This window comes from Cyprinodon tularosa, unplaced genomic scaffold (genome assembly GCF_016077235.1).
Source record: "Cyprinodon tularosa strain WSP-4 unplaced genomic scaffold, ASM1607723v1 ctg495, whole genome shotgun sequence".
Taxonomy (NCBI): Eukaryota; Metazoa; Chordata; class Actinopteri; order Cyprinodontiformes; family Cyprinodontidae; genus Cyprinodon; species Cyprinodon tularosa.
Window position 1 is genome coordinate 170,081 of NW_024039224.1, and position 15,423 is coordinate 185,503.

Below are 15,423 nucleotides of genomic sequence, written 5' to 3' on the forward strand. Positions count from 1 at the left end.
AGGTGCAAGTAGGTTGAGGAGAGAAGAAATAAAAAGAGGGAGCAGAGGATAGCATCAAATGAGCTCCTGTTGACATTGAGAAATTTGGAGACACTGGGATGGGAGGGACATTTGAACGAAAGGACATCTGAACAAATTTGTAACAAGGAATAAGGAGAGAATACCGCCCCTGTTTACACATGAGACGTACCGGCAGACTTTATCTAGCTCGTGGTAGCTCAGATGTTCCCTGTTAGTCTGTGTTACTGCTGGTCTTTAAACTCACAGGATCTCATGGCAGACGTACAGATACACAGTGACAGCTCTTTGAAGCTTACCTTCCTCGCATGCATTTTTCAGCGAGTTCAAAAAGCGCACGGACAACAAAGCTGGTATCACAACTCAAATGTATGCTCGCCTGTTTTTTTTTTTTCAAGGTGCTCAGAATTTTCTGTGTACTTGAGCTTGCCTTTAATCCTTTTGTCTGATTAGAGAAGAAGCATATGAGGGACAGTGATATGAAGTCCTTGACCTCAGACTGCTTCCTGAATCACATCAAACTGAACAGCGGCGCTCTATCTACCTTAGTTTGTGCAGTTTATGACATGGAGCTACATTTAACTGGAACCAATGCAAAAATAAGTACATTTCCATGACAGAAATAGCACTCACTTTCAGAGCCCCTCTGACCCAGTTTATGATTTCTTAGACACTTGGCAGAAGGAATAGAATAATTTTTGAATACATTAAGTTGTGATCAGGTTGTTTATTTTATCCATTTTTTTTTTCAGTTTGTCAACAATCAATCAAATCTGTCCAAATTGATGTTTTCTACTGCTTTCTACCACGTGGTGGCAATAGCGCACAGAGCTCACATACTCAACTGGCTCCTATTGAGGGAGGCTGACACAGTCTATATGGTGCTTAATTCATAAAAGGTGGACAGTTTAGTAAATTGTCTGCTTGAATTCCATTTTGTTATCCGTGTTTCAGAGGAATGAACAAGCGCACTCTCACACACTTAAACCATATATCAGTGATAGTAATAAAAGACTAGATGGGAAAAAAGAAAGAAAAAAAACTACCATCCGTCAAACTTTCAGTCACTGTATCAACCAGTGTGTCTCTTCTCTTCTTCTTCATTTCTATCCTTAATTAATCATAACTATGCGATTCATTTGGAGTTTATTCAGAGGTATAAGGACAATAATACTCCGCTTCAGACACTTGACATCTGAGCAAATTGGATTGGACTGACTCCGCCTTTTTCTAACGGGACTTGTCTGAAGGCTTTTTTTCTTTTTAATTATCATTATTGTTTCTATTTCATTCTTTCATTCCCCGCGCGCCAGTCTCTCGTGCGTACTCTCCTCTCCTCTCCGCGCTCCCCTCCGGTCACTCACCCCCCATCAGCACCGAGGAGCAGTCTGACGCACAGGACCAGTGGCAGCAGCGGCAACAGAAGGAGCAGCAGCAGCGGCAGCAGTCAGGACACTTTCCGGGGGAGTCTGTGGCAATCACCGAGCAACATGTCCCCGGCGTGGAGACAGGAAATCCGCACCTGGGGCTCGACGGTACCGCTGCGGAGCGTGTTTGGACCCGGGCAGGTTGGACAGGTGTGGGCGTCCTTTTGGATTCTGCTCTTGTTGCCTTGCATCCCCAGCGCGCAGGCTCAAGGTAAGATGCGCAACTCAGTTTTATTCTACTTAATAGAGAGAAGTGCCCTACGAAAGAATGTGATAAATTAATGTAATAAAATTATTATATTACAGAGAAACGCTCTAAAGAAAAACTATATGTGGATTTAGAGATCCTGCACAAAAGATCAGGTCCAGTTATAATGATAATAATGAAAAATAAAAAAACATATAAAGTAAAATTAAGTGTCAGCTGTGCGCATTGTCCAACAAAACCACAACCTGAGGCTTACAAAGGGCCGTTATAGTTGTTTTATTCTCTAACTGCTCTGCATCTCTTTAAAAAGGCTACATTTATATCTGCTCAATATGCATATCCATGCAACCAGATTGACTATTTTATCACATCTTAAAAACCATTTGGATCATTTCACAGGTCCTTTTGACCTGTTGTGAAATATGTGAAGTTCCTTAGAGATGGAAAACTGACACTTTCACTGCTGCTGCAGATTTAGCTGCCCCTCTTTTGGTTCCCCTGTTTAATATTCTAGCAGAGATCATTAACTTGCAGGGTTATGATACAGTGTGGGAACATTAAAACAGAGCAGTTGTTTTAGGACACTAATGCATTGGTTCAATTCTATATTGAAGACTGTGTGTCTTCCAGAGTCCATAAATCACACCAAGTTGGTTTCATTTATGTCCAACACACTCAGACATGACCCACACTAATCATGCAGTTACTATGAAACTGCAACTCCTTGCTTTGTCATTTGTCAGCTGTTGACTTCTTGGCCACTGGGAAGCTAATGAGATCTGCTAAGTAAAGACAGAAAACCACAGAGAACCAATATGTCTTGCCCCCATATTTCATGACTGAAAAATTATAACTGCTGCTTGTCACAAGAGGTGAAGGTAAGTTGACATAGGAATGAGGGCAGTGTGTGGGATTACTGAAATAAAGTCTTGCATTTTCATTACATCCCAGTTACTTCCAGTACTGCAACTTTATGTTTGATTTTTTCCCCCCTATTGCAATCACCTTTTTGATGTTTAAGTAAAATATTAGTGATTTCTTTAAGAACCTCACCACTCCTTAATTATTTCTTTAGATGATTCTTTTGAGAGGTGCCTTTCTATATGCACTCCCTATTTTGCAATCAGACTGCTCGATGCACCGGAGTACTAAAAGCAGCATAATCCCTGCACTTGTTTGCCTTTGAACAACTAACGTTGCTCTAAAGTGCTCCCAACCTTATCTGAGAAGAGTCTCTGGTGTCTCATATTATGCAATGCATAGTTCCTCTAGCTGTTATTAAGCATCCTTTTCTCAAGCCAACAAGCCTGAAGTACGTGTGTTTGTATGTGGATCTATTGAGCATTACTGGGTTGCTTCACAGGGATTTTACCTTGCCTCCCCCAAACAGAACCCTTTCATATCCTTGCAGTTCATTTTCTCTTCTTGTGAGCATTGCTGGCTATGCATTAGCATCAGTGAGATGTCTTGTCTTTTGTCTGGCTCTACTTTCGTTTGAGAAGGGCCTACTCGATGATGCATTGTCTAGGTTTTTCGGTCTTTGGTGTGGATGCTGTTGTGCTTGTAGCAGTGGGTCCTCAGCATTCACCGACACCTTGTTCCCCTGTTGTAGAAGGCAGCTCTTATCCTCAAGGGGGAATCCTTGTTTGCAGATGAGCGACAACATAGCGGTGTCTCTGCATAAAGTTAGGAAGGCTGTAGTTATTCCCTGAGAGACAAAGACCTCTGAGGATGTCAGGAATTAGGCAACGCATAAGCACCCCAAGGGAACAGGTGCCATGTAGCCTCTTGTTTTTCAGCAGGTTCACATGGAGGAGCCTGCTGTTTTTAATACAGATGGCTCTCCACTTGAACAAGATGTTGTAGATTCATAGGAAGAACCTTTCTACAGATTTTACCCAGCAAGCCATTCTAAGACTCAAGTCAATCCCGTAATCGAAATGCCCGGTAAATAAATGTTAGGTTCTGCTTTTCTTTCTCTCCTAGTTATCTTTGTATTGTTTTTATCATTTCTTTAATAAAGCTGTAGAGATTTATGTGTTTGTGAGTGACTGTTTCTGTTTGCATCTTGTTGTCTGAAAAAGTGAGTATGTGTGTGTGTGTGTGTGTGTGTGCAGTTGTCTGTGCTTATGTTCTTGTCTATTGAGCTTTAATCTAGATAGCAGCATTGACATTCTGCCAACCGACAGCTGCTATAATTTTCTGGACGTACGTTATTATGCAGCTTGACAGCTGTCAGCCATTTCCAAATCTTTAAATCTTATGATAATCCTCGGTGCTTACACAAAAAAAGGCATTTGTTTGAAACACTCTGAATCTGTGTGTGATTAAAACTGCCCGCTCTAATGCGGGCCTGCACATCATAATTCATCCCCATTGGTGACACACATGCAAGCACTTGCAAGCGCATCCACAGATAGAAAAATCAATGTGTACAAGATTAGACAAAACAAGTATATTACAGTTTTAATGTAATTTCAGACGTCCCTTCCTATAAAGACTGCTGACAAACTTGTTAATCTGCAGGTGAATGTAAAACAGTAGAATCAACTTAACATCAATGGCACGTCTACATATTCACACTACTGCTACATTAGCCACATGATTGTATTTCTGAACATGTTGAAATAGGGACACTTGTACCTCAGCTTATAAAGATTTTACACTTTGCTTTGCTCTATATGGTCACTTTATACCTCTTCCTGGTGGAGATGTATATATTACATAGTTAAATATGTTTTGTTTCTTAGAATGCAGTTAATTAACATGCTTTCCAGAGAGAGAGAACAGATGTTGAGGAATGGGATTTTTTTTCCTTCTCAATATGGCTTACACCAGTAAAGCCCAAGAAGTGACTCATACAGCATCAGCCTAAAGGGTATGAGCTTTCTTACCATATTCTGACTAAAATCTATGATAGTAAATAAGTGTTATCACAAAAAAAAAAGTTTGACATAAATGTTAGTATCAAGAATCACAAAAACAATATCAGAATTCTTATTAGGGTCTATAAGTAAACTGTCTATAAGATAACAGTATTCTAAAGCCGCAAATTCCCAAGACCTAGATTTTAATGTGTTTGTAATGTTTTGGTGTGCTTCATATATGGATATATATTTTTTTTTGTGATGTTTCTATTTTTAGTTGACGAAATACATGAATAGATTTTTGGTTTATATTTGTTTTTTTTTTTTTTAAGTAGATCTGACTTAGATTTGGCATGTCGTGTAATAAAGGATTAAAGAATGGATGGGTAATTATAACACATGAATAAAATGTGTAACAAAAAAAGTTTAAGTACTTGGTTTGAATGGATGGTAGCCCAGTGAACAAATTATTGATGAAGGTGTCCTTGCTGGGAATCCCCTTTCCTCTGATGGACGACCCTCCAGACAGTAAAGGAATGGTTTGTTGTTGCATGTCTTCTGCAACTACATGACTGTATTTAACCAGCCCCAAATACTTTGCACTTTGATTAAATGCTAATGGCAGCTGGATGTAAACTTGACTGTTTTCTTCATACCAATGATGTGCATAAGCCTTTTTTCTTCATCTTTACAGCAAATATATCTATAATGACGACTTAACTGGTGCATATGAGCAGGTTTAAAATGAAAATGTGTACTGCTACAACCCTAGAAATCACTGTTTATTTAATTTTAAAATATATGGATAGACAAACACAAAACATGAAGCATGAAGCTGTTGACAGTTTCTTTAAAACAATCCACAGGGGCTCTATCTAGCCATGAAAAAGATATACATTCACAATCAAGGAGTGAACTCTGCTTTATTTACACGTATTATATAAGTGTGCTTTTTTACACTAATAACAAATCAGGAATTAATGCAGGACTGAACATATAGAAATGATGATCTCTTCATAAAGTCATCAAACTGTTGCATTTTTCTAATCTGTTTTACAAATCCCAAGACAGTACTGTGCAAGTGTTGTTTTTCCATGACTTTCTGTTTCAGATCTACATGTTGCTTATTTTGACATGTTTATGTTTGTTTGGCAGTATTCAGTGTTACGCTAACAAAGCATGTCTGACAGAAAGAAAACAGCTGTGGAGAATGTTGACTTGATTTCTCTGCAATATGGTTCCTGTGGAGAAGGTCTATCAAGCTGATCATCCAACCTTAAATGACCTCTCCCTATTGAATAAAGGCACCCATGCAGCATCATACTGCCACCCTCATGTCTCACTCTGGGAATGGTTTATTAAGTCTGATAAACCAGCTCTGTTTTATATGTATTAGATGTCGATGAGATGGCTAAATATGCTGAATTGATGACATTTTTACATACAGTGAAGGAAGTTTTATTTTTTTTTCCTATTTTCATATAATTCGACTACTCTACAAGTCCTAACAGTTATGTGCAAGCACTGTGTTCCAATGTCATGATGCCTCAGCTATACAGGGTTCATATTTCTGACATAGTTTCGTATTTTGTTCACCAAAACATAGTCAGTGAAGCATATTCACCAGAGAGAAAACAGCCACTGAAAATTTGGACTTAAATGTTTGTTTTCTTTGCATTATAGCTCATGCCAGGAAAGCCCAGCAAGTGGCTCGCATAGCCTCAGGTGAAATTGTGTCAGCTTCCATATCAGACTCCCTATGTGTCTTCTGTGCCTGCCTCCCATGTTTGGTTGGTTATTTTATTTATTTTATTTTTCTTTTCCATCCTTTTGCTGCCAGTTGCTGTCTACACATGTTTATTCATGCTGCACAGGATGCTTTATCCTCCAATAGGGAACATATCACAGCTCAAGCAAAAAGTCTACTTGCTGGCAGTAGTAATTAAAGTATATTAATGAAAGGAGTATGTTTTTTTTTCTTTTTACAGTTCCTTTCTTTTTATTTTAGAAAATCCAAATGCCCAGAAAGGTTTTTAAGAGTGACAAACGATTGCAATCAACCTCATTGTGCAAGAACAAAAGAGCTGTTCTGATGTCAATGTTCCTTTTTTAGCTTCAGGAAGTGTTTAATTGGCTCAGTTGAGCAGTAAAACTGTGTTTATAGTTCATAATGCAAATGTAATCAAAATTAACTGCAGGGTTTTGGCATTCTCCCTTTGCCTAGTAATTGCCATTGGCCCAGAAGGCTGTGGTAATAGCTGTTTGCACGGGGGCAAAGAGTCCCATCATGTCTGAGTATTTCTGGAAATAGCTGAAACCATTGCTTCCTTTGAGGAACTCACATTTGTTTTTGGCCTGTAGATGGGAAGCACCTATGTAAACTTCTGGTGAAAATCTGTGCAAAAAAGTGAAAGAAAACGTACATATGGTACAAACATTAAATGATGTGGAATTCACACATCATAAAATAATGTTATATAAATGCAATTCTTTTACCTGCTGTGAGCTCAGCTCAGGTATGTAGAGTCAGTTTGACAAGGTTTAGTCTAGTGTAATTTTTCAGTAATAACGACATTGATTTTCACACAATTTCTTCCATAGGTGCCGATTTTAATCACATAGCCTTAGAGGGGTTTTGTTTCCATATCTGCTTGTTTACTGATGAGACTGAGAGAGGAGGCGCTGCAAAGGGGAACAGGGAAAATCTTCACATATTAATTCTCCTGGCTAAACGTCTAATCAATCCAACACAGGGCTTGGAGGCACCTCAGCTATCAAGAAATAAAAATGTCTCAGCAGTAGCCTTGAGCTGAGCAAGAAACTGATAGAAAAAAATGACCTTGGACACCACATAGAAGAATGTGAAGTGGCACCATTTGTTTGTTTTGTCTAATATAATTTTGGCCAGGGAGCAGAGATGTTTTGCATGCTTTCTCTCTTTATGACACTTACCTTACAATGAGGCTTTTGAAAAGCATGGGTAAAAACTTGTGCCAAAACTGAGTTTGAGTTGCTCAGACAGAATTTCTATCTGTGTCATTTGAAATAAAATTCCTTGGTTTTTAAATGAATTTCACTGAACTGAAGGGAGATTTATTGGTTTGAAAGAGAATTTATCTGCTCGGAAAATAAAATTTTATTGCATTGAAAATTCTGCTTGTCTATTATCACCTTGCTCTTCGCTGTCAGGGCTGTAGCACCTTCACCCGCCTTGGAGAGCTGATGACAGTCTTAAACCACCAGGTTATCTACTCTCGTGTATATATGCAAATAAGGTAATAAATGTGTTTAAAAACACTGTTTCCGCAACTGTTATGCTCAATAAAAAATAGGATAATTGCATAATTCCATGGTAATTCTAAAAGTTTACGCAAAACCTTCTTCTGTGCTGAAATATGCTCAGATGTCAGTCAAAGGGCAGTTTTGGTCATAAAAAAGGAGTGTATCAGTCTGATTGTCAGTGTAACTGGGACTTTTTTAAGCGTAACAACAAATGTCTTCATTACCTCAAAAATATATTTCCAAATTAAACAAATACAATTTTCAAAATATTACATTTAGTTTCATCTTTTGCAAACTATTTTTCAAAGCAATGCATTGTACTTTGGATTGCATGAATACAGGTTCCTTCTGAGCAATATAAATACGGTTCCTGATGGCCACCCATAGAAAAAGCCCTCACCAATTGTGTTTTTACTGTCATCCATTGAAGTGAAGGATTTGACTCAAATATGTCTCGGAGCCCCTGAGCTGTTGTATGTAAACATTTAAGATCACAAAGGCAACTCAAGGAAAACTGTGTCGAGGAACAATGCCTTTCACAGCATAATGTGCCCACTGAATCTCCGCTCACATCCAGAGTGTGCCTCCTGGGAACCGCTGAGTGTATTCTTGTGTTGTGACTAAAATGGCAAAAGAGACAAGGAGTGGAGATATTGAGGAACAAATATGGTGCCGTGGTTGTATGTGTAAAAGCCGTTTTTTCCTCTTCTATGTCCTAAAGAAAAACAAGTGGTCATACAAATCCAGTTTACGTTGTACGCCGAGGTGAGAAAATTCACATCTTACCATTCTGGTTCAGTCTTTATTTGGTCTCAGTTCATGACCGTCATGATGCTGTGACTCCCTGCTTTTAATCATAACATGAAAAGACACACCTATGTTTCTAACATATAAAGAGGTTCCCAGACTGTGGTGGAAAAACCATCATGGTTGCTTATGCTGTCTTTAAACCCTCATTATTTGCTTTCTGTATCAACGGCATCAGTCTTTTTTTTATTTGCTTTCTGTATCAACGGCATCAGTCTTTTTTTTTTTTTTTTTATTGTGATGAAGCAGAACAGTGAATTCCACGCTGTAGAGCTGTGCAGACATGCACTATTCAGAGAAGGAGCACAGCAAAAGTGATAAACAGTTCAAAGTCATATAAGAAGTTGATGGTCTAGAAATACCCTTTAATTTCCCTTAATGTTACGCTCTTGTACCACATGTTTTATCTCAAAATACCATCATAAATAGTGAGATTGGTCAAAGTAAATTTCCCTTCACAGAGCGTGTTTAGTGAAAACTTCTTTAAAGAGAGGATCAGCAGAGCAAAATTTGCTTATTTCCTGTACCGCTTGAAATGGAAAACAGCAATCCGGAATAACTACTAAAGGTTTCTCAAACTGTTCTATTTATCTGACTAGATGTAACTTGGATTATGGAAATCACATTAAATACAACTTAAAAGTTTCTGCTAAATGCATAAACATATATATATATATATATATATATATATATATTTATACATACATACATTTCAATAGCAGATTGAAAAACTTTGAACATATCCTAGTCTACAGTCAACGGTTGTGCAGATAACTGTGAGATTGAACATTACCTAATGTGAGAGGTATGTAACTCATATTTTTTTTTTAAAAGAACATTTTTGTACTTGAATTTGCAAAGCTGAGTTAGCTGCCTTGCTCAGATTGTGTTTGGCAGCCGGCCCACTGGACCCTCCAGGGGGGCTGGCGAAATGCCTCTCACTGCATCTCAATACCTTGTGCTTGGTATTGATTACAGCTTCAAACGCCTCTCATTCCCCTATTGTCTTGCTCTTGGACACATGGGATTTGATATCATGTTTGATTTCTATATCCAGGCACCTGCTGTCTTCATCCTCATCATCCATATAGTTTAGATCTAAACTCCACAGCCTCTCCACTGCTGTCGCAGTGTGAAACTCCATCATTGCTACAAACAAACATGCCTCATTGATACCAGTGAATCTCAGTGTGGATTTTAAAAGCATTAACCTGGATATATTTACAGAGATCTTTTGTGTATTTTGATAAGGCTTGGGTTAATTGCAGAGGTGAACTTTGCAGATAAACCAAAGCTTTGATTGCCGTCCTTGCCCATAACATCAGCAGAGTAAAAGTTAAGAAATGTAATGATGATGTGAACTGAAAGCAATACTTTTGGTTTCCTCCGTATGCGTCAATGTCAAATTTCGATCCTTGCCCCACCCAATAAAAGCGCCTCAGGTTGATGATTAACAGCGTCCGGCTATATTCAAACTAAATCGTAGGTGGCTTTACTTTTCAAACATAAAAATATCTCATATTTACACTTCTTAATTTTTACATTTTATTACATTCAGAATGTAGATGCAAAAAAGTTTCTTTTTGCACTGATTGACAAAAAATGTGAGGATGAGGATTCAATCCATCTTGCACAAATACATAGAATACCTATTAGAGTTTCCAAACATAAAAAGTCATTTAAAGTTTCACTGCTGGGGTTAAGAAATTATGTAAGGAAACAGTATATACAGCAACCTGTAAGCATATCACCATCCAGTGATTGAATTAAAAAAGTAGTGCTCATTCTTGTACCTGCTTGCAATAGTATTAAACGTTAACTACTCGAGAGCCAGTGCTTGATAAAAAAGAATGAATTAGCCAATGTGCAAGATCTGTCGTGTTTTGCCTGTAATGATTTTAGAGCACTTTGGGTGAACAAATCTGAGAAGTTAAATGGGAAGTGTATGGCACAGGGCTACTGTGAGAGCAGCGAACACTGGGATGAAAGAGACCATACGCAGAAAGATTTCCCCACTTATTCAAATTTCAAAGACAGCTTGAAAAAGAAACCCAATAAAACTTCCTTTGTTGCCTAATGCATACTAACACATACCCCAACATTAACGCAGTAAGAATGTACGACTTGCAAATGCACATACTCGTTTTATTATTCCAACAAACACCTTAGCACAAATAGATGTAAATTGTTTCATTATTGTTAAATGAAGCTTTTTCAAACCAGCGTTTGAAAGAAATACCGTAATTTCACATGAATTGGTAAAATCAGTATCAGCCTTTTCAGCGTCAAGCATCTGTTCATGTCCTGATGGCCCTCTGTGCAAAATAGTTTCCAATTTAACCTAACTCCCTCTGCCACATTGCTGTCGCTGCCAACTGCAGTGAGGTAAAGTAGAAAGGGGAACAAAAAGAGAAATTAATATTGTTAGAGATGTCGATAGCTAGGCCTGGGCAGGATATTGATGGAGGAAAGAAAAGAGACTGTGGAAGCAGAGGGGCAGAGACTGCTGGGGTGTACAGTAGCACAAATCCTAAACTCTGTGCTGATCCAATGGTAGCTAGGAAACAGCTGACAGTAAAATGGGGGGATCAAAAGGATTAGTGTGCCCACTTTGAGCTGAAACAGTAACCCTTGTACTTCAATGACTGCCATTCCTTTTTTATATGCTTTTTGTTTTAGATTTTTTTTTCTTTTGGGACAAAGAAGAAAATTAAATATGTGCAAAAAGAACATCAGGGAAAAGCAAGAAACATATTAACCATTATGTATATGACTAATTTTATTTGCTATTGCCACTGGTAAATAGAAACTAAATCATGATGAGAAGTGGTGGCAGCATCATGTTATTGGGATGTTTTTTCCAAGAAGAAGATTGGTGCACTTCACATAATGGATTTTCTCAGGAAGGCAAATATTTGTGAATGCTAAAACATATTTTAAAATTAGACATTGAGTTAAAACTTTGGTTTAAATGGGTGTTTTCTAAATTGACAATATTCCTAGTTAGTAAGTGGTCTAGAACTAGTGAGGGACTGCAAAGCCCTGTTTTGAGTAACTAAGACATTTTTAGGCAGAGCTGAAAACTATTTTTTGGGTAAGAATAACTGCAAATCTGACTAAATTATACCAAATGTCAAAGGAGGAATTGGTTAGATTTCCATTGAAACATTTTGAAAAGCTGAAATGTTACCAAAAAATATTTGATGCACATCTAATTGGATAAATCTATCAAATATTAACGAAATGAATGCTTTTGACAAGTAAAAGTACATTTTCTTTATTTGTTTTTCCAACCATTCGACCTGTCTGTGCTGTGATCCTGTTTTCTTTTTTTCTTTTTCACTTGGATTGAATAAGTCTTTTTTGCATTTATAGCAATAGAATACTATTGAAATGGCTCTATTTATTCATTGTGGCAAAAGTGGAAAGACACCCAACTCAACTCTGACTTTCCAAAATTACCAGCGCTGCCACACAAATAAACCAGACAAAACAAAGACACAGCATCTGAGGGAAGAGGAAGCAACTGTCAAATTCAGTTAAGGCTGCCTTTTGTGATCTGAGTGAGGTTTCCTGTCACAGGGGCTCGAGACGCGGCCTGTTTAATTCTGCAGGGGGCTCCGTTATCCCAGATGCCTCGGTCACTGTCTACTCTTGTCACAGAGCCCGAGTTAAGTAACTAAACAAACGAGTCCAGGCGTCCCCTGTTAGGGACATGTACTGTTGCGCACCGGGGGCCTGCTGACAACAATGGCCCCCCTGAGGTCTCCAGATGGAAGATACAACGGACATGTGAAGTCACTCTAGGCTGACAACAGAGCCTTACTCCAGAGATGAAGGCCAACTTGGATCTGTATCACATGTGACATACAGCACATATGATGGTTCAAAACTGATTTGTGACGCCAGAAATCATCAAAAACATCTTGGCAAAGAAATGTTGGCCTCTGAGCAGATATGGACATGTTAGGGCTGGTGGTGCCTTTCCAGAAACCTCGGGCGTCTTCCCTTCATTGCTCCCCTAAAAAGTCTTTTACAGTGCTGGTCAAACTATTTCGCTTTGCATAAGTAATTCCCTAGTTCTGTGAAAGATAAGGTTTGAGCACATCTGTCGTAACAGTGGGCATGCTCCTTATACCCGTAGGGATGTTGAAATGGGGGAGTCATATCAGTTTAATGAAGTTGCTCTGGTCAATGTTTAATTTCATGAAATTCAATTAAAAGGCCCTATTTCCATTTCTGTGATCACTCAAGGGGATGTTGTGATGAGATTTTAAGAGGGAAACATTTAAAGATTGACCAGCCAGAAATGTGTGCTTTGGTATATTAATCTATTAAGATGCTGATAATGAATATTTAGCCCTGCTAATGATAGAAAGGTTCCTCTTTTCAGGTGGAGAAATAGAGAATTAGCAAAAGCACGTAGAGGTTTGAAAAACACCCACTCTCCATGGAACTTGTTTCTTTTACCTTTTTCCTCAGACACTTTTTTATTCAGTACCTTTTTAGAAAAGATGGATGGTGACAAAGAATAAAAGACACAAGACAAATGATAGGGAGCAGGAACCCCTATAAACCTTTTTGCATCCAGTCTGCAGAGCTGGCACATGTAAACTCTGAGGGGTGGCAGTGTTTAAAAGCTGTAATCACAGCACTGCTGCTTTCCCAATGTGGTGCTCCATTCTGCATCATTGAAAGCTTGTTTTATTAATGCTGTCCAGAGTGAAGTATGGCGGGTTTGCTTTGTGTTCTTGATTTAAAGTGGGGTGGAGCAGAAACAATGGGCATGAAAAAAACATGGCAAGGCTGTGAGATGCAGCCCACTTGCATTACTCTGAAAGGCAACAGCAACCAGAATGCAACATGAGGAAGTAGATAGTTGAAAAGGAAGCATTCACATTTCAATCATGGAAAAACCAAACATGTGCCCAGAAGGTAGTCTAAGATAAAGAGTGTTCCATGGTTTAATTCAGGGAAATAGCTATGCTGTTTGAGTCTTCAATTCAGTAGAATTAGCTGATCAAATCGTTAATGTGACAAGTAAAAGCCAATAAAGCCAAAGGATAGCATCTTCAAGCAAGGTGTTGAATTTAGCGTGGGTCTCTCATCTAATTGCTCTCATTACCAGCTCATATTCACATCAGTTATTCTGCACAATTAACCCACTGCCACTGAGATGTTATGAGGCAGAATATTACACTAGGTCAAGAGAAAGAAAAGGTTGTAATTAATTCTTGGTTAATTTAATTATTTCATATTTCATATGGTGCTACAATGGGATTTTTGTTGTGCTTTCCTCGAGGGACATCAATGACTTTTTCAACTGCATGTCATGTAGAAATGAGGAAGTGCACACAGTTGATGGAAATCAGGAGCCATTGTTGTTTGACAGAAAGCACCTTTGCAGTGATTGCCTGTGTTATTAATTTGTGCGATGAGAGGAGGCAGGCTTCTCCAGCCTCTGATGGTTACCCGCCGCATTAAAGAACTGCTGCTATGAATGACACTCAGGACTAATGAATATGAATACATTTATAAAAATAGGCACAGGCTCCCCTCTTAGCGTAGATTGGGAGTGACAGCCACATTGACTGGGCATGCTTGATGAGAGAGGAGCTGCTGCCCCTGGAGATGCAGGATGTTGCTGGCATCAGACAAACAACCGACACACACAGAAACATGGCAATCATCTGTAGGCAAATGCCATGGTATGATTGCATTCAAGAAGTGTCCAACTTAAAAAAAAATACCATAAAGAAATTTCACACTAGTTACTCACTTGGAAACAGGATTGTTTATCAAAGCATGTATCCACCATACTAATCTGTCAGGTTTCACCACATCCATCAAAGCTAAGTCCTTCTGTTTGTGAAGGATATCATTCCAAAAGATCATTAAATGCTGTCTGTGGACTATTGAACAGATGGGAGACTTGAAAGAGGATTTATTTTAATTTGAAAAATCCACAGGTGTTCAATTGCAAGCAAGTGATTTATGCTGCACAAACACATTTACATCGCCTGTCAGCCAACTTATAGATTGTTTCCTGTGGAAGCAAAGTGCTGTAATTTATTGCCATTAACATACAATTTATTCTGTTGAGGCTGACTTTGGGTACATGAAGATGCATCAGTTTATTTCTGCACTAACAGCTTGGTATTTAAGAACAGTCATTACCATCCATGGTTATTAACAAGCAACCACTTTGACTGAATGTATTTTATCACACTAGATATACCTACAAGAACAATGAGTAATTTTGCTTTATTTTTCTGAGATCACTAACTCTTTGAACTCACTTGCTGAAATATGCATCAGAATTCAAATGTCTCCTTGATTTCCAATGTACTGAAACTTTCTTTTATTGTCTGATTATATGGTAGGCCACACACATTAGTGTATTTTATAGGGTGTTTATGTGATAGACTGGCTCAAAATAGCACAAAACTGAAAAGTTTAATGTAAGGGCACGATGCAACATGCATAGTTAGTCAGTCCTATTTGGTGATCATTACTTTTGCTGCAGTTGCTGTTTCAAGTCTTTTTGTTGTTGTCTACCAATTTGAACATTATCAATGTTTGTGCAATCTAAAAAAAAAAAAAAAGTTTTATTTCAGTCAGACTGGATGAAGAGCTCTTGTAAATTCTTGATATAAACTTGGACTGAATCATTCTATGATAGGGATATGATCTGGTCTAAAACTTATGAACTACCTCCATTGGTAGCTATTTTTCTAAGAAGTACTCATGGATCAGTGCTTCAGTTTTCCTTGTGTGTGTTTGCTTGTTTTTCCTTTAACCCCCTGTCACCCTC

At 38.3% G+C, this 15,423-nt stretch overlaps 1 protein-coding gene across 3 annotated transcripts in view; it reads left to right on the plus strand.

The window, feature by feature from the left end:
• The first annotated feature begins 1,037 nt into the window (after window positions 1-1,037).
• sdk2a (sidekick cell adhesion molecule 2a) overlaps window positions 1,038-15,423 on the plus strand; it is a 123,486-nt gene continuing 109,100 nt past the window's right edge. For all 3 annotated transcript variants that reach the window (XM_038302602.1, XM_038302604.1, XM_038302603.1), the window contains exon 1: window positions 1,038-1,656. In XM_038302602.1, coding sequence (XP_038158530.1) covers window positions 1,509-1,656 — 148 coding nt within the window. In that variant the 5' untranslated portion in view covers window positions 1,038-1,508. The remainder of the gene's footprint in view (window positions 1,657-15,423) is intronic.